Source organism: Rhizophagus irregularis, chromosome 3, assembly GCF_026210795.1.
Source record: "Rhizophagus irregularis chromosome 3, complete sequence".
In the NCBI taxonomy this organism is placed as follows: domain Eukaryota; kingdom Fungi; phylum Glomeromycota; class Glomeromycetes; order Glomerales; family Glomeraceae; genus Rhizophagus; species Rhizophagus irregularis.
The window spans coordinates 4107505-4129217 of NC_089431.1; the positions used below are offsets into that span (position 1 = coordinate 4107505).

The 21713-nt window shown below is 25.6% G+C and overlaps 5 protein-coding genes across 5 annotated transcripts; 2 read left to right on the top strand and 3 right to left on the bottom strand.

The window, feature by feature from the left end:
* Positions 1-398: 398 nt before the first annotated feature.
* OCT59_021013 (uncharacterized protein) lies at positions 399-700 on the top strand (the record flags this gene model as incomplete). Its single annotated transcript, XM_066149567.1, has 2 exons — positions 399-499; positions 568-700. The coding sequence occupies 2 exons, from the start codon at positions 399-401 to the stop codon at positions 698-700; spliced, it is 234 nt and encodes a 77-aa protein (XP_065990459.1).
* A 1226-nt stretch (positions 701-1926) lies between these two features.
* On the bottom strand, positions 1927-3823 carry OCT59_021014 (uncharacterized protein; the record flags this gene model as incomplete). Its single annotated transcript, XM_025313259.2, has 8 exons — positions 1927-1976; positions 2050-2103; positions 2177-2215; positions 2391-2603; positions 2907-2975; positions 3156-3276; positions 3347-3402; positions 3493-3823. The coding sequence occupies 8 exons, from the start codon at positions 3821-3823 to the stop codon at positions 1927-1929; spliced, it is 933 nt and encodes a 310-aa protein (XP_025187877.2).
* A 1846-nt stretch (positions 3824-5669) lies between these two features.
* Positions 5670-7352, bottom strand: OCT59_021015 (uncharacterized protein; the record flags this gene model as incomplete). Its single annotated transcript, XM_066149568.1, has 3 exons — positions 5670-5755; positions 5821-7004; positions 7081-7352. The coding sequence occupies 3 exons, from the start codon at positions 7350-7352 to the stop codon at positions 5670-5672; spliced, it is 1542 nt and encodes a 513-aa protein (XP_065990460.1).
* A 2091-nt stretch (positions 7353-9443) lies between these two features.
* On the bottom strand, positions 9444-11337 carry OCT59_021016 (uncharacterized protein; the record flags this gene model as incomplete). The annotated part of the gene is made up of 7 exons (XM_066149569.1): positions 9444-9493; positions 9576-9647; positions 9720-9764; positions 9841-9885; positions 9982-10216; positions 10605-10814; positions 10894-11337. 7 exons carry the CDS (start codon positions 11335-11337, stop codon positions 9444-9446), a joined length of 1101 nt encoding a protein of 366 aa, XP_065990461.1.
* A 5443-nt stretch (positions 11338-16780) lies between these two features.
* Positions 16781-18385, top strand: OCT59_021017 (uncharacterized protein; the record flags this gene model as incomplete). The annotated part of the gene is made up of 2 exons (XM_066149570.1): positions 16781-16895; positions 17094-18385. 2 exons carry the CDS (start codon positions 16781-16783, stop codon positions 17879-17881), a joined length of 903 nt encoding a protein of 300 aa, XP_065990462.1. The 3' UTR covers positions 17882-18385.
* Between the last annotated feature and the right edge of the window lie 3328 nt (positions 18386-21713).

Consider the following 21713-nt stretch of genomic DNA (forward strand, 5'->3'; position numbering starts at 1 on the left):
TTATATTGTGATGGAAAAACCTTTTTGTATCTTGTACAATACTTTCATGATATATATGGGTTTATTGATATTTCTATTACATAATTCATAAAAACAAATTTGTACAACAAAAAAACATATAAAACGACCTTACTTTCCCCCTCTTTTCATTATTTTATTGAAATTGTTAAACTCGTTATTTAATTATGGACAACAGAGAAAAGGGTATGATATTTAATATCTTTTGTTGTTCGCTGTCCCTTATATGGCATGCAGTCCCCTTCCCCTCACTCTTTCTACCGAAAGTGGGGTTTCTTTGTTAAAGGACTACTGGCTCCAAAAGAAGAGTTGGTTACGTATCTACCTTTATGACAAACAAAGAAACTTGTCCATGAGTGGGGTGCCTTCATAACCTGTGTATGACACAGCCTAGGACCGATGATATCTCCTATCAAATAGTTCAGTCAGTAGAACAGTCTTTACCCAAATCTCAATATGCGTTGTATGATAACAACGAAGGGTTTGTATTGGTTAATATCTTGTATTGTTTAATATGCATGCAATTAAATCTCTTTTTTTTTGTAATAGCTTTTATATTGTTAAAATGCATACGCCTGGAGTACAACAAAAGGAGCAAGTGCAAATTGATGTCTCCTACGATGACCGAACTATTACCATTATTGCGGAAAGTTCATATTTGAAGATAATGATTTCACAGTAATTGAAACTAATCTTCAAACAAAATTTAAAGTCGATATTGTCTTTCCAAGGATGTAAGTTATAACATTTAATTTTACACTTTCTGGTTATTGAATCAATTTTTATTTAATATTCGTGCTTTCAATACGGATCATCCTATTAGGGTTAATGTTGAGCATGTCGTTACAACGGCCATGTTTAATATTAAGCCCAATAAAAGAAAACTACAAATAATTTAAATAATTTAAAAATGCAATTTTCATATTTTAATTCATTCTTTATTAAAATATAAATAAATATCTATGATATTTTTTTAAAATATACATAATAAAATAAAGTTATTCTTTAGCAAATCCTATATATTATTTGCCGCATTTCAAATTTCGGATCAGCAAGCTATTTTTAAAAAATGCTGAGCAAGCTATTATTCTGTGTCAGATAACCATAATTCATTTTTCTTAAAGAAAAAAGAAAAAAGTCTCGGAGCTGTAGGAAAGGAGATTATTATAAATACAATGTATAATTCAGTTAATATAAATTATAGTTAACGTAAATTTTAATGTATTATAGTTTTAGATTAGGTACATTGTTATATGCATTTGTATTTTAACAAGTGTATATCGCCAAGTCAATTTATTATGTTCTTGATGTTTAACAAATAAATAAATAAATAAATAATAATAATAATAAAGTAAAAGTGTCCCGGAGCTCGTGAGCTGACTCATAGCTCGAGCAAGCTCGAACAATATGTCTGACTCGCGAGCTGGACCGGCTCGTGCGGAGCACTAAATAAGAGGTAAAAAAGTTATTAGAAATTTATAAAAAATTCTTGGATAATATCGGGAAATGTAGAAACCATTTGATAATTGATATAATCTTCAAATAAAGATGTACTTGGACGCAAATAATTCCTTTACTTTATAACTAAGTCAATCATACAAATCACTTTATATAATGAGAATTAATAATAAAGTCTTAAAACATTAAAATTTCCACTGATTATTGGAATAACGTTAATAAGTTCAATAAATTATATTTAGTTTCTTAAATATATATGATAAAGAGAAATATTGAAAAAAAGATACAAAAAAAATTTAATACATGTTTTAAATAAAAAAAAAAGCCGAAATATAAATATACTATGATATAATTTAAGCTACAAATAATAAATAAATTTGTCATAATACTTGATAATATTTAATCAATTGTTAATAGTGACAATATTCATGTTTAAAAGAAAAATTACTTCTATAAATTTTGGGTATCAATATCGAAATCATTTTCCTTGGAAATATATTCTACATTTGAATTAAAAGAAATTAGGTTTAAAGATTTTTCATTTACAGTATATATAAAAGTATGTTTACGCACCATTATTATTAAAATTTATATCAATATCTAAGTTGATCTCTTCTGTAAAGTAATCTAAATACATATAAACAAATTTATTATTAAATTAAATCACGAATTTGATATATTTTTATGAAAACATAATTACCTTCATTTTCATACAATTTTTCTTTTTTAATACTTCGACCTAAATAATTAGTAAACAATGACTTAAACTAAAGTTTTAATTAAAGTTGCTTGTCGAAATTAGTGAATTTCGTCATGTCGAAATTGTTGAAATTATTTTTACCATTTCGGCAATGACCTTTTTATTTTCGGCAAGCAACTTTAGTTTTAATCAATTAAATTGACTAATTTCATACCTTCATCATTATTTTCAATTAAATTATCCTCAAACTTCCTTTTTAATTTTTCTAAACTAATAGATTGACTTCTTGAACTCCTTAAAGACATTGCAGAATTAATCATGCTACTTAAAGGTCTACTTTTATAAATGGCACCCGGATTATTTGTTGTTGCAGGTCCAATATCTAACGATTCAATAATTCCAGTTGGATTGTTTTTCTGGAAATTTTCTGTTTCATTTAGATGCATATTTCGAATTTTTTCATGTAAATCAGCAGCTACTGGTCTTTTCTCCGGATCAGAATGCCAGCATTCTTTCATTAATTCAATATATCCATCAGGTGCATTTGTGACAATTGGTGGTCGTAAACCATCACAAATATCAATAATAAGATATGTATCATGATTTCGATCCCAAAAAGGTCTTCTACCTGTCATAATCTCCCACATAATCATTCCAAAACTATATATATCTGAAGCTTTTGTATATTTTTGTCCTTGAAAAATCTCTGGTGCCATATAAGGAATAATACCATAATTTTCATTATCATCTGTAGATTCAGTTGCAGATTTACTTATTCCCAGATCACCTATTATTGTATCTTCAATAATAAAATAATTGCTTTGATCATTAAAAAAGATATTTCCACTATGAAAATCCCTGTGGATAATTTTTAATTTATGCATTTGTTTAAGTCCATATGCTATATCCTTTAATTTCGATAGCTTCGTATACCAGCTAATATTAAAAAAATCTTTAGTCATGTAATGTATCAAATCACCTGAATCATAATACGGCATGATAATCATGATATCTTGAGAATTAGGATCTTGAGTAACTCCAAAATATCTGCCAATAAAAATTCCATAACTTTTTTTATAAATATCATAAAATACCTTGAGCTAAAATGAAAATAGTTTATTAATTTATTAATATCATTAATGGATTAAAACAGCATATTATGTACTGTACCTCATTCAACTCCTTAGATGTGATGTTTTTAGAATCATTAATTTTTTTGAGGACAACTGTATAATTTTTGAAACGAAAACCTTCTTTGTTATTATAAGTATTAACTGGGCCATCAATCCAAGTAGCTTTATAAATTTTACTAAAACCTCCTTCGGCAATAAATTTTATATTTATGAATTGTTCATAAGGGACATATTCCATTTTCCCACGTTTATTAACAAGATTAATCTGTGTATATCTGATAAAATCATCAATAATTCGATTTCCACTTGAGCCGTATTTATATGCCACCTTTACATTGTAACAAACGTGACAAATCTGATGACTTTCATCTAAAGGTTTCCTTCTTTTATTACATTCGGGACATTTACTTTTTTTGTATTTTGATTTAACAATGGATTGCGTTGGTTGAATTAAAGATGTATTATTCGATAATGAAAAGTCAATTTTATTTTTATAGTTTGTTGGTTGTTCCATATTTTTTTTTTATAAAAAAAAATTAGCTTTTAATTTGAGTTAAGTAAAACTGCTGTCTAATATATACATTTTTAAATTTAATAATTAAACAAGGAATTCTTTTTTTCGGATTCTGTGCACATTTTCTAGAAGTTTTTAATGGAAATACAACTTTCTAGAAATGTTTGTGAGAAATCTGTGATATGCAGAGAATTCTATAGTCATACATGTGTGGTACAGCTGTTTAACGTTATATTTTTAGAAGTATTCTGCAGTAAGTTAATCATTGTAAACACGTGAAACATATGGCAATTTGGGATTATGAAAATAAAAAACGTGCTTCACATAATATTAATTCATAATAGGAACAAGTTATGACGTAATTAAAGATTGAGAAAGCTAAAAACGTCCATTTAAAAGTAAGTCAAGGACTTATTCTGATTTTTCCAAGTTATTGATAAAAGATTAACAAGCAACGAAACAGGAATAAAAACTTGAAGGTACTACAAAAAGCACATATATTGTTTTAATAAAAATGAGAATTGTTGTTAAATGATTCGATTATTATGTTTTACTAGAATTTATTTTTGTACTTAAATTTTGATAAAATTATTTGTTAATTTATTTTGATCGAATGTGATAAATTATCAAACTAAAGTATAATTATTTTTTTAAAATAAAAAAAAAAAATTTTTTTATTTCAATTTAACGATTTTATATCAAGTATTAAATTAAATAAATTAAATAGAGAGAATTTATTGGAAATAAAAGGTCAACCCAAATTAGAAATTCTTCATTTATTACTAAATGTTTTATAGATCGTTATAGTTAATAAAATTACTGTTTCCACGCCTTACTAGTGGAATTCTTTTTCTAAACTTTTAAATGAACTTTATATTGAAGATAGAAATTTAGAAAGTAAAAATATTATACGTTAAAATATTTATAGTGAGCGAGTAGAAAAAGTTTTACTGATTAAAATCAAAAGATAAGAGCAGGATTTTTAAATAAAGAATTTAGTTAGTTTAAATTATATGCAAATATTATATAAATGAGTAGTAATAAATAACTTATAATGACTTTTACCAATATTTTTTACATTTAGCATTATTGTTAATTAACTTTACATTCATCAATATATTAAGAATTATTGAATATTAAATAAACTATTTGTACATGGTTATAAATTAGTTGATATTTCACTAAATTGGTTACGGATATTTTTTCGTGTAATAACTGGTTTTATGTTTAACATTTACTAGATATTTATTCTACGTTTTATTATTATTTTTTTAAAAAAAATGATTCATATGCAATAAAGAATTTTTTTGGTACCATAATTCACTTTTCAAATAATAATAGCACATAGGAAATTTATGACAAAATTATCACATCAATTACATTTTCTTCGTGATTTAAGTCTATAACAGTGACAACGTGTTCAAGTTCTGTACAAGATAACGAAAGATAAGTAAAATTTTATTAATGGAATAAAATTTTTACGCTTATAATAAAAAAAAAATTTAAATTTTATTTGAATTAATACGAATTCATTAATTTATTTTAAAATCACTTGAACCCGCTAATGATTACATTTTTATCATTATACACCTTTGTTTTTGTTTATCTGAACTTTAAATAACTTAAATGCCATAACATTATTTTTTTAAAATTATGAATATGTTAGGAAAAAAAACAACAATAATAATAATAACATGAAAAGGGATTAAAAAGTGAACTAAATTTTAATTCAAAAATTTACGTGCTTATTTCGTTAAAAAAGGTAATTACGTCAGTGTTTCCGTTTATTTTGCAAATTCAGCCAATAATTTCCTTCGAGAACATACTATGAAGAATATCGGTATCACTAGATTAATTTCTCCAGATCCCATTCTTCGTCGTCGTCGTCATCACTATTATAACTACGGGTAATAGTTGGAAGTGTAGAATAATCTATAAAATGGTATTTAATTAATAAATATGATGAAAAAAATCAAATAATTATAACTTAAATTTACCTGAGATAATTTCATGAATATTATCGTTAAAAGAAAATTTTTTAATTTGAAATACTTCATAATCTTCTATAGAAAATTTATCAGCAGATTGTCTGATTTGTTTTTCATAAGATAATTTTTTACAATAATTAGCATAATTTTCAAAAGAATGTTCATAACCTCCATATATTACAAGATCTCCGTTACCAAATGATGGACCGTAACGAGAATAATAATTAATAGCTTGCTTTTCATTTTGTACTCGACTTAAAATATAATCATCTTTATTAATAAAAGAGAATATAAAACTATCTTTAGAATGACCAAAGCAAAATTCAGTTTTCCATTCAATTGGATTATAACCTCCAAGAATTTCTTTGCTATCTTTCACTTTAATAACTGTTATAGTACGAAATTTATTATCACAAATTTCATGAAAATTTTCTGAAGTAAAACCATCACGAGATCCACGTAAAATTAAGTTGAATTCATATAAATTTTTCATCCTATCCGTAATTTCTAATTTATCAATCCATTTTGATATTAATTCAATATGTTTAATTGTAATAATTTTTGAATCAAAATTATTTAAACAATATCTTTTAATTCTTTTAAAATCTGTTGGTTTATAATCATTATTCAAAAAATATTTTAATAAATCTATATATAATTCCTCTGGTAAAACTTCTCTATAAGGAAGTACATTATCCAAAAATTCTTTTGGTGATAAATTAGTGAATTTAATAAAAGAAACACAATCTTTTAAGGTATCCTTTAATACATTGAAATCTTCCTTTGAAAATTTTGTTATATCTGAAGGAATTTCTGAATTACGAGAAATTCCCCATTTAATAATATGTTTCCAAATTTTAACTACACTTATTTTAAAATTTTCATGTCGAATAAGAGATATTAAGTATTTTTCTGAAATCGATGATAAATTTAATAATTTGAACGTTTTATCTGGATTTTTGGATAATAATTTAACACAATATTTTTGAAGTTCAGGAAATGAATCATTCTCAAAACTTGTTTTAAATACCAAATTAAAATTTTGTTCCATCCAGTTTACATTACTATTAATCAAAAAGGATTGTAATAGGGGAACTAATTCTTGAAGACCTAATTCATTTACTGCAATCAAAACTTTAATGACATTTGAAGTATCATTATTTTCCAATGCAAGTTTTCCGCCATAAATATATCTAAAAAAAAAAAGTTTGCAAAAAATTAAAAAATGTTTCTTTCATAAAATTTTTCCTAATAAAATAATTAATTTACCTTAAGATTATTTCAAAAATTTCAGGTAAAATATTTGGTAATTTAATATGCGTCAAATTTTCATCTTCACTTTTTCTTTTATTGGCTAACAAAATTCTTCGTAAATAAGGAGAACGACAACTTAAAATAACCATATGAGCACGAAATATTTTTACGTCAGGGTCATTTCCGACTTCAATTGCAATATCATAATATTCATCATTATCAAGAGTATTAAGTAAACTTTGGGATAATAAACTTGATAAATTTGATAAAAATTCAAAAGAAGGCATTTTTTTTAAAAGATTAATTTTTTTTTTTGAAAAAAAAAAAATTTTCGCATGTACAACATTTTTTTTTGGCCAATAAGTTTGGTCATCAATTATTATGTAAACATCATAAGATCATCGTGTAACAACTGTAACATGTAGTGCATGTAGATCATGTGAATTTCTGATCATCATATTCATCATATAAATTTAGTTAACAATCGCCAACATCGTTATTAAAAATTTATCGTTGAATATTCATATTGGTGAATGTTAAATTAAATACGAAGCTACTAAATTTTTAAGATTGTAGTTCTTTAATTATGGAAATATGTATATTAATCCCATTTCTTTTCTAATAATAATATTTTCTATTTTTAAAATCATTCATTATCAGTTATGATAGGAAAGTAAAAAATTGCAAAATTATATTCATTTTAGAATTTCAGTTGGACGTGATTACAATACAGCGCTTAATAGTAAGGGTTTTATTTTTTTATATTTAATTATATGAAATTTGAAATGAACAAAACGAACAGCACATTTTATTTTATATTTTGAATTGACCATAAGGGATAAACTCCATTTTCCTTTTTTTGATACATAATTAATTTGTGTAAATTTTATAAATAATTTTGTTTCCACTTGGTTTAAAATTTTTTTTTTTTTTGATTTGTAACACAGGCGACAAATCTGTTGATTTTTAATTGTTTTTCTTTTATTACATTCGTTACATTTCTTATATGTTTTGTTTTTCTGTTTAACTGCGGTTTGCATTGGTTGACTTAAAGACATATTATCTGATATTAAAACGTTACCTTTTTTATAACCTTCATGTTACATAATTTTTTTGAAATAAAAATTAGATTATTTTTAGACATTTGTGTCATTCATTTTATAAATATATTTTCAGTAAGTAAAAACTGTATAAATTCTATATAATTCCTCATAGAAGTTTCTAATGAAAAAAGTTAATGCCTCATCTAAAAATGTCCTTTGAAAAATGAATTTTTGACAGAATTCCTTCAAAGAATGCTCACATGTACTCCCATTATACAATATGTAGTACAAAGATAATGTGCGTGTGGCGTAATACGGTTTCGAATATTAACAATATATGAAATTCTTTTTATAAACGAGCAATTATTGTTCGTTTAAAGATGTTGCATGTGAAATATCAAATTTTTAATTAACCTTTATTAAGATGATAATTTCAGCTTTACGCCATGTTTGTCGCTTGTTTTAGTAAAAGTGATAAAGTGAAGTTGTTTATGAAAACTGCGTTAAATAATTTCTGTAGATCTCTTCTACGTAGAATTCTTGGAATTCTATGGAGATTATGCATTATATTAATCCGTATATAAGAGCTCCTTGCTTTATTAATTTTATCATAAAAAAAGTATATATGACGTAAATAAAATAAAAATATTGCAATTGTCTACATAGTAATTATTATTTTACCTTTTACAGTAATATTCAAAAGTTAACTAATTTCATTGTGTAAACGAACTTCATTAATATTATTAATTTATTTTGAGTTTGTTTATAATGAGCGGCTGTGTAAAAATCACGATTGGCTGCAACAAGTTTTTTTTCTTTGTCGTTTTTAGAAAGATTACAATCACCATTAAACTTTTATTATTTCTATTATTTCTTTTGGCGTTTTTGGCTGATCATGTTCTTGATACTTTCAGTTAACATTAAATGAGTTAAATAAATAAAAATCCAATGATTTTATATTTTTTTTGGATATAAAATCATCTTAAAATTCGTTTGATAAGTTCACTCAGTTTACATTATTTTCGATAAAAGTGAGTTGTAAATTCTAAAGGATTAAATTCACTGGTCAAAACCAAGATTTTACGATATACTGTATATCTTTAATTATTTATAAATAAAAATTAATTGCAATTAAAACTCTTATACTTCTTGATTATACAATAAAATACTAGTTACATAACAAGTTTTACAGTATCTGTAACATTTATCTATGACTAATATTTAACTATTAAGAATCTCTACCCTTTATAGTACAGTAGAATAAAATAAAGTGAACAAGTTTACAAAAAAAAAATCTATAAAATCTATATCTGATATACAGTAAAAAATAAAAATTCAAGGATTATTAAAATCGATATCAAGTTCAAATTTCAGAGTGACATAATCTATATTCAATTAAAAAATAAATGTTTATGACGTATAAAAGCATTGCTAAGATATTATTAAAAGCACAAATAAACTATTTACCTTTATCATGAGGTTTATTAGATTGATTAAAATTCACATTAATATCAAATTCAATTTCGTTCGTAAGATATTCTAAAGAAACATAAATTATAAATTTTAGTTAAAATTATAAATGGAATTCGTTAATTAATAATAATTATTTACCATTAATTACATTTTCACATAATTTTTCCTTTTTAATACATTGACCTATAAAGTTTTGATTTATTAGAAGTTTGTATAGTTAATTACAAAATAAAACAATAAAATTTAATATTAATAATACCATCGTCATTATTATCTGTAACTAGATCTTCAAACTTTCTTTTACCTTTTAAAGAAATAATAATTATTAATAGTAATATAAATAAACAAAATTAAATAATTTATAATAAAAGTAAATATTAAAGTATCATAAATTGTTTACCAGATCCTAAATTAATAGACAGACTTCTCGAACTCCTTAAAGACATTGCAGAATTAATCATACCACTTAAAGGTCTACTCTTATAAATGGCATCTGGATTATTTTTTGGTACAGGTCCAATATCTGATGATTCTATAATTTTAGTTGGTTCGCTATAAAAGTGATGCTTTAGCATATATTCATTATCTGCCGATTTATTAATTCTTTCACATACATCGGTAGCTGTTGGTCTTTTCTGGATTAAAATCCCAACATTCTTTCATTAATTTAATATACCCTTTAGGTGCATTTGTAACAATTGGTGGTCTTAATCCATCAAAGATTTCGATAATTAACTCTGCATCATGATTTCGATCCCAAAAAGGTCTTCTACCTGTCATAAACTCCCACATAATCATTCCGAAACTACATATATCTGAAGCTTTTGAATATTTTTGTCCTTGAAAAATCTCTGGTGCCATATAAGGAATAATACCATAATTCTCATTATTATCTGTAGATTCAGTTGCAGATCTACTTATCCCCAAATCACCTATATACGCAAAATTATATTCAAAAAAGATATTTCCACTATGTAAATCTCTGTGAATAAGATCTAAATTATGAAGATTTTTAAGTCCTACTATTAAGCTACTTAAATTATCCAACTTTATTTCCCAATCAATACGATAAAAGTCACTACTTAAGTAGCGTATCAAATCGCCTGATTTATAATAGGTCATAATAATCATAATGTCTTTGGTAATAGGATCTTGAGTAATTCCAAAGTATCGAGCAATATTATATTTTTCTAGCACATTGCGATTTGAATAAATCTGATAAAATACCTTGAGCTAAATAAAAATAATTAATTTAATATATTCATTATTCATTATGTTTTAGATTTAAAATATCACATGTACTATACTATACCTCATTCAGTTCCTTAGATGTAATGTTTTTAGAATTATTAAGTTTTTTGAGAACAACAGTATAATTGTTATTTCGAAAAATATTCCAACCATCGGGTTCATTCTCATACCAATTATTAATCGGACCATTAACCCAAGTAGCTTTATAAATTTTACTAAATCCTCCACTAGCAATGAATTCTATATTTTTGAATTGATCATAAGGAACAAACTCCATTTTACCCGCCATACCATTACTATCACTTTGAGTATACCTAATAAAATCGTCAATATCTTTGTTTCCACTTTTTTTAGGCTTAAGTATTGTCTTTATATTGTAACAAATGTAACAAAGTTGGTGACTTTCATCTAAAATTCTTCTTTTCTTATTACATTCACTACATTTCTTATATTTATATAGCTTTTTTTTGTTAACTTTGGTTTGTTTTTGCTGACTTGAGGACATGTTGTCTGATAATAAAGATTCAATTTTATGTTTATAATTTAGATTTTTTTTTTTTTTTTGAAAAAAAAATTGGATTATTTTTATTTTTTGAGGCACTTAAGAATGATGTCCCATTTATAAATGTATTTTGAGTAATGAATTCTACACATAATTTCTCGTAGAATTTTCTAACGGAAAAAGGTAGTAACTATCATAATCACATAATTCTCATAGAATTTTCTAGCAGAAAAAATTTTAATGACTAACCTGAAACGTGTATTAAAGAATTCTCTCATGCACAAGGTTTGTCCTTAATAATATTTTGTAATGAGTTTTTTTTTCGTGAAACAATTGTTTGTTCATTTAAAGAAGTTGCAGTAAAAATATCAATTTTTCTTAGAGTAACTAACGCCATGCTTATCACTCGTTATAGTTAAAGTGTTAAGGTGAAGTTATCATTCTTGCTTTAATGTGTCTTATAACATGTGATTTCTTCTGATAATTGTAGATCTCTTCTATATGGAAACTATGGAAACTCAGAAAAATCCACTACACCTTGGGAAATCTTGGAAAGGATGAGTTCGATAAAAAACTTCTTGTTAGACAAATTTTACTAGAAAAGTATGTATAAAATAAAATACAATAATATAATAATAATACCTTAATAATCATTGTATATGTAATTACATTTGGAACTGCGTGTAGTGTTTGGATCCGAAGCGGTTTTATCCGGTTTTTATCCGGTATCCGTTTCGGTTAATTCAGGATGGAACTATCAGAATTACCAATTTTTTGATTCATAATATATTAAATATTCTGGTCGAAATTATAGTCTATTCAGAGCTGAGATTTAAAATCTTTTTTCGGCAATAATCTCATTTAAAATATTTAAGATTTTATCCGGATCAAAACACTAACTGCGTGTGTCTTATAGCGATTTCTCCTGATAATTTGTAGATCACTTCTATATGGAAATTCATTCTGAGTTCAGTCCTTGTTAAATATTAAGTAATTTATCAAAAATTTTTGTACAGATCAACCTTATTTCGTAAAAAATTTGATCGACCATGGGCGTAATTATTTCAGATAATACGGCATTAAGGCGGCGAAATGATGAAATATATTGCATCAAATTTCTGTTCGATGATTCATATGAAAATAATATTACACTGGTATGCCGAATTGGGTGTAATGTGCCGTAATATTTGGCTTGAACCTAGTAACTCAATAAGCACGAATAAATAACAGATGATTACAACTATTATATTAAAATATTCTGCGTAAAAAAAAAGCTATTATTATGTTTTTTTTCTTTTTTTGATAAACCAGGTTTAACTCTTTTTTTGAGTGACTTTATCACAAATTTATTTGCACGGTATAACTGATATACTTCTTATATTATATAGACTGAACATAATCCATTTAATTTTTTTTATCATTTATTATTATTGAAAATACCTAATGATTTCTATAAAATTTTAGTATCGATAAAAGAAAGTACTAATAATAATTCTTTCTAAACCGAAATTTTTTTTTATTATTTTTAAATGAATTCAAAAAAATAAATAATGTTGATGATAAAAAATTCTCTCCTTGCCTTTTTCTTGATAAATAAAAAAATGAAAATTATGCCAACTTCGATACTTGTTAAAAGTTTACGAAAAAAAAAAATATTTCAGAATTTTTAAGATAAAAATTTTTTAAAAATAAAATGTTCATTTGCTACTATTAATAAAATGTATTAATAATAAATACATTTATTTACAAAAAATAAATTGATGATTAAAAATTTCTTAATATTACATGATTACAATTCCCTTTTGATTAAAAACTGGATATAGTAAAATTTTTTATTCATTTATTCAATTTGTTAATAAATTTTTTAAAAATATACTTCTTTTATGGATCTTAAAAATATTAAAAAATTAAATCACTAAATTTTTCTTCAATTATAGACTTTTAATTTCAATTTTATTATTAAAGTCATAAACGTTCTTAAAAAAGGGATTTTCTCAAAATAATCTAAAACGTCTCCCTATCAATTTATTAGATTTAAAATTATTCGATTTCGAAAGAATCTAAAGAATCTATGAATAAATTATTAATTAAAAATTTATTCATTCTTAATTGACTAGAATTTAATATCGTCGTATTTTAATTCATTATTAACAATTTGTTGCAAGAAAGTATAGAATATTTCAAAAAATAAATAAATGAACAAATGATAAACATAAAATTGACTTTTTACTATCGAATAATATAACTACGGTTAAATTCTAGAATTTCCGGCTCCTCTAATAAAGGAACTTGCAGTCGGCTCGTGCTACTTAAAAGAAACTAATATAATACTTTGAATGCGTACTTTCTTGTCAAATTGATATCTATTAATGGCCTATTATAGGATATTCTCTTTGCTTACACTTGGATTAGGGACGCAATTTTAGTTTTATCAGTTAGATAGCTCAATCCCATAGAGTACCTCTTGATTGACACCCACTAAGAATGCATCTCTTTGGTCAAAAAAGAAAGACATAAAAAATGCGAATGTAATAAAATAAGAAAATCTTTTTGAAGGTCATCAGATTTGTCATACGTGTTATAAATCAAAAACAGTTTTTAAATCAAGTGGAAACAATGTTATTAAGGTTATTGATGATTTTATTAAATATACAAAGACTAATCAAAATTATTGTTATTTAAATAATTTTAAAGCTAGTACGTTCAATAATGCCAAAACCATTTTATAATTACTTTTTTTTTACTTTCATACTTCACATTTAATTTCCTTACCTTCCATTTCTAATCGACTGTTCTTTTTTTTTAAAAAAAAAATAAATAAATAAAATATCTAATGACATACGAATAATATAGTACCTTATCATTGCTAGCCTTTTTTGAAAAGCTAGATTTAGTAATGGCAAGTTTATGTTGTCGGTTGTCCTATATTTTTATGTTGACAAATAAAACATTTAATTTTACATATAATAATTATTATTATTTTCATGATTTTTTATTAATTAATAAAATTATCAGTGTAGAAGAAAGAATAATAAACGAAAAACTTTAATAGTAATATCTTAGTATCGGCATCATCTAAAATCTTAAGTAAATTTTGCGATAATTTTAGTAAAAACTCTAAATAAAAACATTTTTGTGAAATTTCAACTTTATATGAATGGATATTAGTACGACTTGAAAATAAAATTTGTTTTACAAAAAGCCAAAGTTGATGATTGGCCTTTATGAATTGGTAAAAATAATAAAATAAAGAATGTAGTTTAATGTTGCTAAAGCACTAGTTATAAATGTAATAATAAATGTAATTACTAGATAAAATCATAAAACTAGTATTATTTTCAAAGTAATATTAAATTTATTACAAAATAATCAATATGCAAATATATTACAGAATAGAATAGTAATTTCGTATTATTTATGTTTCAGTTATTTTATTGAATAATATTTGTAATATATTTCAAAATAATCTATCTAATTAAAAAAATTTTGTCATATTTAGATTACCCTGTAAAAATAATTTGAATTGTGTAACATTGAAAAGTGTGATATTCTTGCGTTCGATCTATTTCGTATTTATCATATAATAATTAACTGACTACGATAACCAATCTTTAAACTAATACATTTCGGATTTTTTATTATGATGGATTAATACTAACAAAAAAAAGAAAAAGTATAATTTTTCTTATTAATTGCATTTATTTGCGGTCATTTCCGCTCTCTTAGTTACCACGAACCATTTCTATAATAATAATTTTTTTTTATTTTTCAGTTTTTACCGTAAAAACCGAAACTACCTTTTTAGTCTTTTCTTTTATTAATTTTTTTATCCCTCTTTTTATCATTATTGTTTCTTTTGATTAACTTAACCATTTTTTTTTAGGAGATTTTTTTTTAATCGGAATTTATCAAAATTTTTGGAATTTTTTTTTAACCCAAAAAAATATAGTTTATTCTTTTTTTTGGTTTGGGTCAATACTATAGAACTATGTCCTACGGCTTTTCGATGTTTTAGTGAGATTTTTTAGTCAATGATATTGTTTCTGACTAATAAATTCGTGTGAAAATTTTTTTTTAGTGTGAACTTTTTTTTTGTTTATTGAGATTTTTTTTTCGATTTAGTGAGAACTTTTTAGATTGATTTTTTCAATATTATTTCCGACTAATAAATTTGTGAAAATTTTTTAGTGAGATTGTTTTTAATTATACAGATATTTTGTAATTAAATCTATAATAAATTTTTTGATAAATCTATATAACTAAAAAAAACTTTATAACTAAAAAAATTTGTCTGACGTCTGGATTAGTCTCTGCATAAATAATTTGAATTGTGTAACTTGAAATCCCATGCCATATAATTAAAACCCGTGACATGCCTATACCTGATCTATTTATCCGTGTACATTCAATTTTTTTTTTAAATTTGAAGAAAAAAAAAAACTCTTTCCCCTTTCCATTTTTTCACATAGAAATCCGCAGTTAAATACTGTTTTTTCATTTACACCCCTTTTACGTTTTTAACGTTCGAGAAGAAAGAAGACCACTGGGTGGCTTCTTATGGAAAGGTTCTTCTCCTTATCACCCGACCTTTGAAAGAAGTTTTTATTATATTCTCACCTCATTTTTATATAAAATATATTAAAATATGGTTTTTACTTCTCATAAACCTATCCCCTTGGGAAAATTTTCTTTCAACGTCTCATTCCATAAATTTCACGTGACTAGACCCAAACGGGCTGGATGTAACAAGATTTACGAAATCAGAAGATCAAAAAGTTTCTTTTTTGAGTTAGTTGATCCCTCAACAAACACCAATGATATTCATCTTAAAATACACACAAATGATTATCACATGAATTCTACCCCTATTAGCTACTCTTCCACCTGTAGCTTTCCTAATCTGAAATTTCAGATTAGTAAGATGTTACAACATTTTTTTTCCCATCAAAAAGTTATTCCACGTTCCATCCAAAAGAAATATTTTAATCTTATTCGTTCAAATTTACTCGATAGATATTTTCTTGTCAAATCACGTGCTGATAAAGTCGCACAAAGAAATTCCCGAACAAAAACTTTCTTTAATTTTTCTTATAAACGTTATCGTTTTTATTTCGGTATTTTTACACCATGTAATTTTCTCACCAGTGATAATTCTGGAACTAACCACACACAGATGTGTTGTGTCCCTTCCCCTTTCATTATGTCTTATAATAGACGCGCTTGCATCTCCCATCATAAAAATTTAGACATTTTTCAGAACATCAAAAAACCCCTTCCGTTATCAACTAATAACGTAAATAATAAATGGCTTCACGCAACCCTTACTTATAAACAATGGCATCAAAATGTCAGAAAACACGTTTACTCAAATCGCCTAGGAATTTCCTACGATGTTTCATACTTAGCTAATGGACGCAATGTCCTTCGTACGAACAAGAACTTTCGTATGTACCGTAAACGATTCGACAATTTTCTTTCACATCACTCCGACAGTAGTAAAAGGAGTAAAAGACAAAAATCCCGTTTTCAACGGGCATGTAGATCAGTTTTCCACGATCGTGGTAATAACGATAAATTCAACAGATATGCGGATACTCTTAAAGAAAAGCTTCACCGAGCTAAACATCAGTGTTTCCTATTTTTACCTTCACAATATATCAAAAAATCTGTACATCATTTAAAATATTATAAAAGACCATCCCCCCGAGATGAGAAACATTACAATTTTCCTATACCCGTTGGTTTAACCGAACCTTTAGATGCTAAGGCCGTTCTCGCCGAGGATCTTGAACCACCCCCTCGACCATATCCAGGGAACGATTCAATTAGTACTTCAAATTCTCACCTATCTGCCACCACCTCACAACCCATTCTCCTCAAAGAAGAGAATACTTGGCATGATAAGTTGGGCATCTGGATTCCTAACGACCTCTTCCCTTATGTTACTGAAGAACCTGTTTATATTTCTAATAGACAGGCCAAAATTAAAGGTCAACAATATGAACCAGGATGTATATACTGGTTAAATGGTATTAGAAAACGTAAAGAAGCTCACGAATTAGCTGTACGATTACAAAAAGAACGAGAAGCTTGGGATGTTAACCGCCTTGCTCATGAAGAAGAACTCGCAAATAGAGCTAAGCTCTGGTGCACCTCCTCAAACCGTGTAGAATATCGTGAAAACATGTGTAAAGATCTCACTGAATTTCAAGATCACTTTCACAAGAAAATTACCAAATTGACTGAACGCCGTTCCGTTCTACATAACAGACTTACACAAAAAAAAAATGTTTACAAAACTAACAAACAATTGCTCCAACTAGAGCAAGAATTGGGTCTATTCAATATCGAATATTTTTCAGTCATGGATGACCGCGAGTCCCATTACCGTTACAAAGGACACACTTCAGATGACGCTAAACAACTCGAACTCAGACCACACAAACGTCTCCCTATCCCAAATACAGATAGGCACATTACTGAGGTCAAAAAATTGAGACTAGATATACTGTCTCCAGAAGACTCTAAAGTCTTCGTTTTCCCTTAACTCCTTTCGTATACAACTATCAGCTTATAAATTTTTTATATATATTTTTTTTAGTGGCACGCTGATAGTTATAGACTTACACTCCTTCGCCACTTAATTATCATAAACTAGTATTTTATTACATCTTTTTTTTTTTGGGTAACCCCCACGTACAAATTTTATACCAATGTACAACAACTAGAATAGTGTGAACCATTCCACCTATTACAGTATTTACAGGTGGCGGTCTTGAATGACCGAAAGAAAAATACGGATCTCTTCTTTGTTCTTAGATTAGATTGTGCTAAAGCCTTTTCTTTGGTCCATTGGGATGTGATGTCGTGTTAGGGACTCCTCCGGGTTTGTTAAAGGTACCAGAGTGGCGCTGTCCTCGGGCGGTTTGATTATAGCTTAGTATTAGATAGCGTTCGACTTTTGTTTTATCTTTTGTTCTTGTCTATCTTTCTGTAATCTTGTTCACGTGGTTTATAAAAATAAAAAATAAAATAAAATAATTTTTTTTTTAAATTTTTCGTTTTTTTATTTTCACACTAAAAAAAATTTTTCTCCCTTTCTTTCGGTTTAGTTTTTTTTTCAAACCGAAAAATTTGTTTTTTCTTATTCTTTTCCCGTTTAGGTTTAATTTTTTTTCCCAAACTGAAAAATACCAGAATTTTTTTCTGTTCTTCAGATTCCTTTTTTTTCGCAAATTTCCCTTTTTTTTGAACTGATTTCTTTCTTTATCCTTTTTCTCTCCCCCAAATTTATTTTTAAATTTTTTTTTTCCGTCTTTCAATTTTTTTTAAAAAAATCAATAACAACAATGTAGAAAGATGATTAAGATTTTCAATTAAATTGAACGCTGGATAAATAGTTTGATTTTCAAGTTTAATTAATTAAAGAAATTGTTGATTTGATAATAGCTAAATAATCACCAGATTTTTGAATAATAATTTTAATTCAAATAGTTTAGTTAAATTAATAATTTATCGAATAAAATGAGTATCAAAAGAATAATAATAAAATGAAATGAACAGATCTCTAATACATTTAATTGTTCAAATATTTTTCCTAAGTTGATTATAAGTTTAAAATTGACGTAATATAAAATAATAAGAATTAATTAATTAATTAATAAAATATTTGTAGTATTTTCATAATATTAAAATTTTTTCAAAAATACTTCTAAAAAATTAATCAATTTTTATTGATAATTATTTTTTCACAATTTCTAATTAATCCGAATTTCACTCTAGTAGTACACTCAAACATAAAATCATTAATATAAATAGCTACATTATTCTAAAAATAATTTATTATTTATATCATTCTAATATTATAAATATAATTTAATACATATTTTTTGTTACCTAATTGTTACCATATTAAATTCCTAATTATAAACAAAAAACTTCTTTAATTTACTTAGTATTACATTACAATACTAAATCTTTCTATTTAAAAAACTCATTGGTCCCGGTGCGAAGCAACGGGTGACAACTAGTATATATATATATATATATATTAAAACCATAAAACAGGTCAGATTTATATATGTGAATCGGTGACATGCAAATAGAGACCACGTAAAATAAATATGATGAAAAGCGTTTACCTTAACAGAAACAATTATCTTGAAAAATTGCTTGCAGTAAAAAACATATTTCTTGTGTATAGTACAAACTAAATATATATATTAGTACTTAATACTTAAAAAAATTTAATGTGAAAAAATAATGATTGCACTTTATTAAATATAACGGTAACTCTACATATTCGCATTCAAAATAAAATAAAAAGTAAATAATAATCTATATAATATAATAAAAAAATTCATGTCGATCTTCTAACGTTTAGATTAGCCTGTATAAATCATCTTTGAATTGTGTAATGCATGATTCATCTGCGCCTAACAGTACTACTAATTATATACTAGCAGTTACCCGTTGCTTCGCACTGGGACTAATGAGTTTGTTTAAATAGGCCAAGAACAATTTGGTATTACAGTCAAACCTTTATATAATGATATGTCGGGACATATATGAAATTTTTAGAAAATATCATTATATCAATGGTATACCGATATTTATATGTCCTCACATATAGTGGGAAAATAAAATTTTATCGGTATATCAAGTTTTTAATAGTATATCGATATATCGAATATCGGTATATCGAGGTTAGACTGTATAATGTAATACTAAGTAAATTAAAAATGGTTACAGTTTTTTGATTAGTAGAATGATATAAATTATATTTAGAATGATATAATTATAGTGCATTAGAGTAATTAGTAAATATCTGACATGAATACTTATGAAAAGAGTACATAGTTATAATAAGTATTTGTAATCAATAAATGGGCTAATTAATTTTTTTAATTTCAGTAATAAAATAGCAATGATTAGCAATTTGTATTAATGCTATAATTTACTGATTAATGAATTTTAACCATAATAATATAGATCAAATATTTCAGGAGCAGACAGACCACCCATTACACAATTCAAATTATTTATACAAGATAATCTAAATGTTACAGAATTTTTTTAATTATATAGATGAACAGTATTTATGTATTTATGATATTAATTTAACTTACTTTAATATGTGCTATATAATGAAAAAATTATATGATATATCATATGAAACAGAGATCAAAAATACAGATAAATAAACATTATATCATTATACAATTTTAAAATTTTTTATATGACTAATCTAAATATGACCCATTTTTTTTAAATAATAGATAAAAGGGTTTAAAATTTGAATGCACCTGCACCCACTCACGTGACATGATTTTAAAATTTTATTGGTGATAATCAATCTATTTTTTATTTTTTACTTTGTTTAGGAACGTTTTTTAATTACTCTTTTTTTGTAGGAATACCCTGAAGATGAAATGGACCCCTAAAAATAAAAGGTGTGTTTTTTTCAATTTTTTTTCCCATTCATTTCGTTCAAGAACAACGTTCCTAACATTCTTTCGTAATTTTTTTTTTATAGGAACACTCCCTGGAGACTCTTAAAGACAAAAGGTAAAATTCTTTTTCATTTATATTTGTTAATTTCGTTTAAGAACATTCCTAACATTCTTCAATAATTTTTTTTTATAGGAACACCTCCTGGTGACTCTTGGAGATGAAAGGTAAGTTTTCTTTTTTTGTTTCTTTTATTAATTTCATTTAAGAACATTTCCTAACATTCTTTGAATAATTTTTTTTATAGGAACGCCCCTGGTGACTCTTGGAGGCGAAAAGTAAGTTTCTTTTCGTTTCTTTTGTTAATTTCATTCAACTAAGGATGTTCCTAACATTCTTTCAATAATTTTTTTTGTAGGAACGTCCCCTAGATGAAAGATAAGTTTTCTTTTTTCGTCTCTTTTGTTAATTCCATTTAAGAATGTTTCTAATGTTCTTTCAATAATTTTTTTTTATAGGAACGCCCCTGGTGACTCTTGGAGACGAAAAGTAAGTTTCTTTTGTTTCTTTTGTTAATTTCATTCAAGGACGTTCCTAACGTTCTTTCAATAATTTTTTTTGTAGGAACATCCCCTAGATGAAAGATAAGTTTTATTTTTTCGTCTCTTTTGTTAATTCCGTTTAAGAATGTTTCCAATATTCTTTCAATAATTTTTTTTATAGAAATGTCTCCTGGAAACTCTTGGAGACGAAAAGTAAATTTCTTTTCATTTCTTTTGTTAATTTCATTCAAGAATGTTCTATTAATGTTCTTTTAATAATTTTTTTATAGGAATGCCTCCCAGAGACTCTTGGAGACAAAAGATTTTTTGTTTTCTTTTGCTAATTTTGTTTAAGAATGTTTCCTAACATTCTTTTGATGGTTTTAT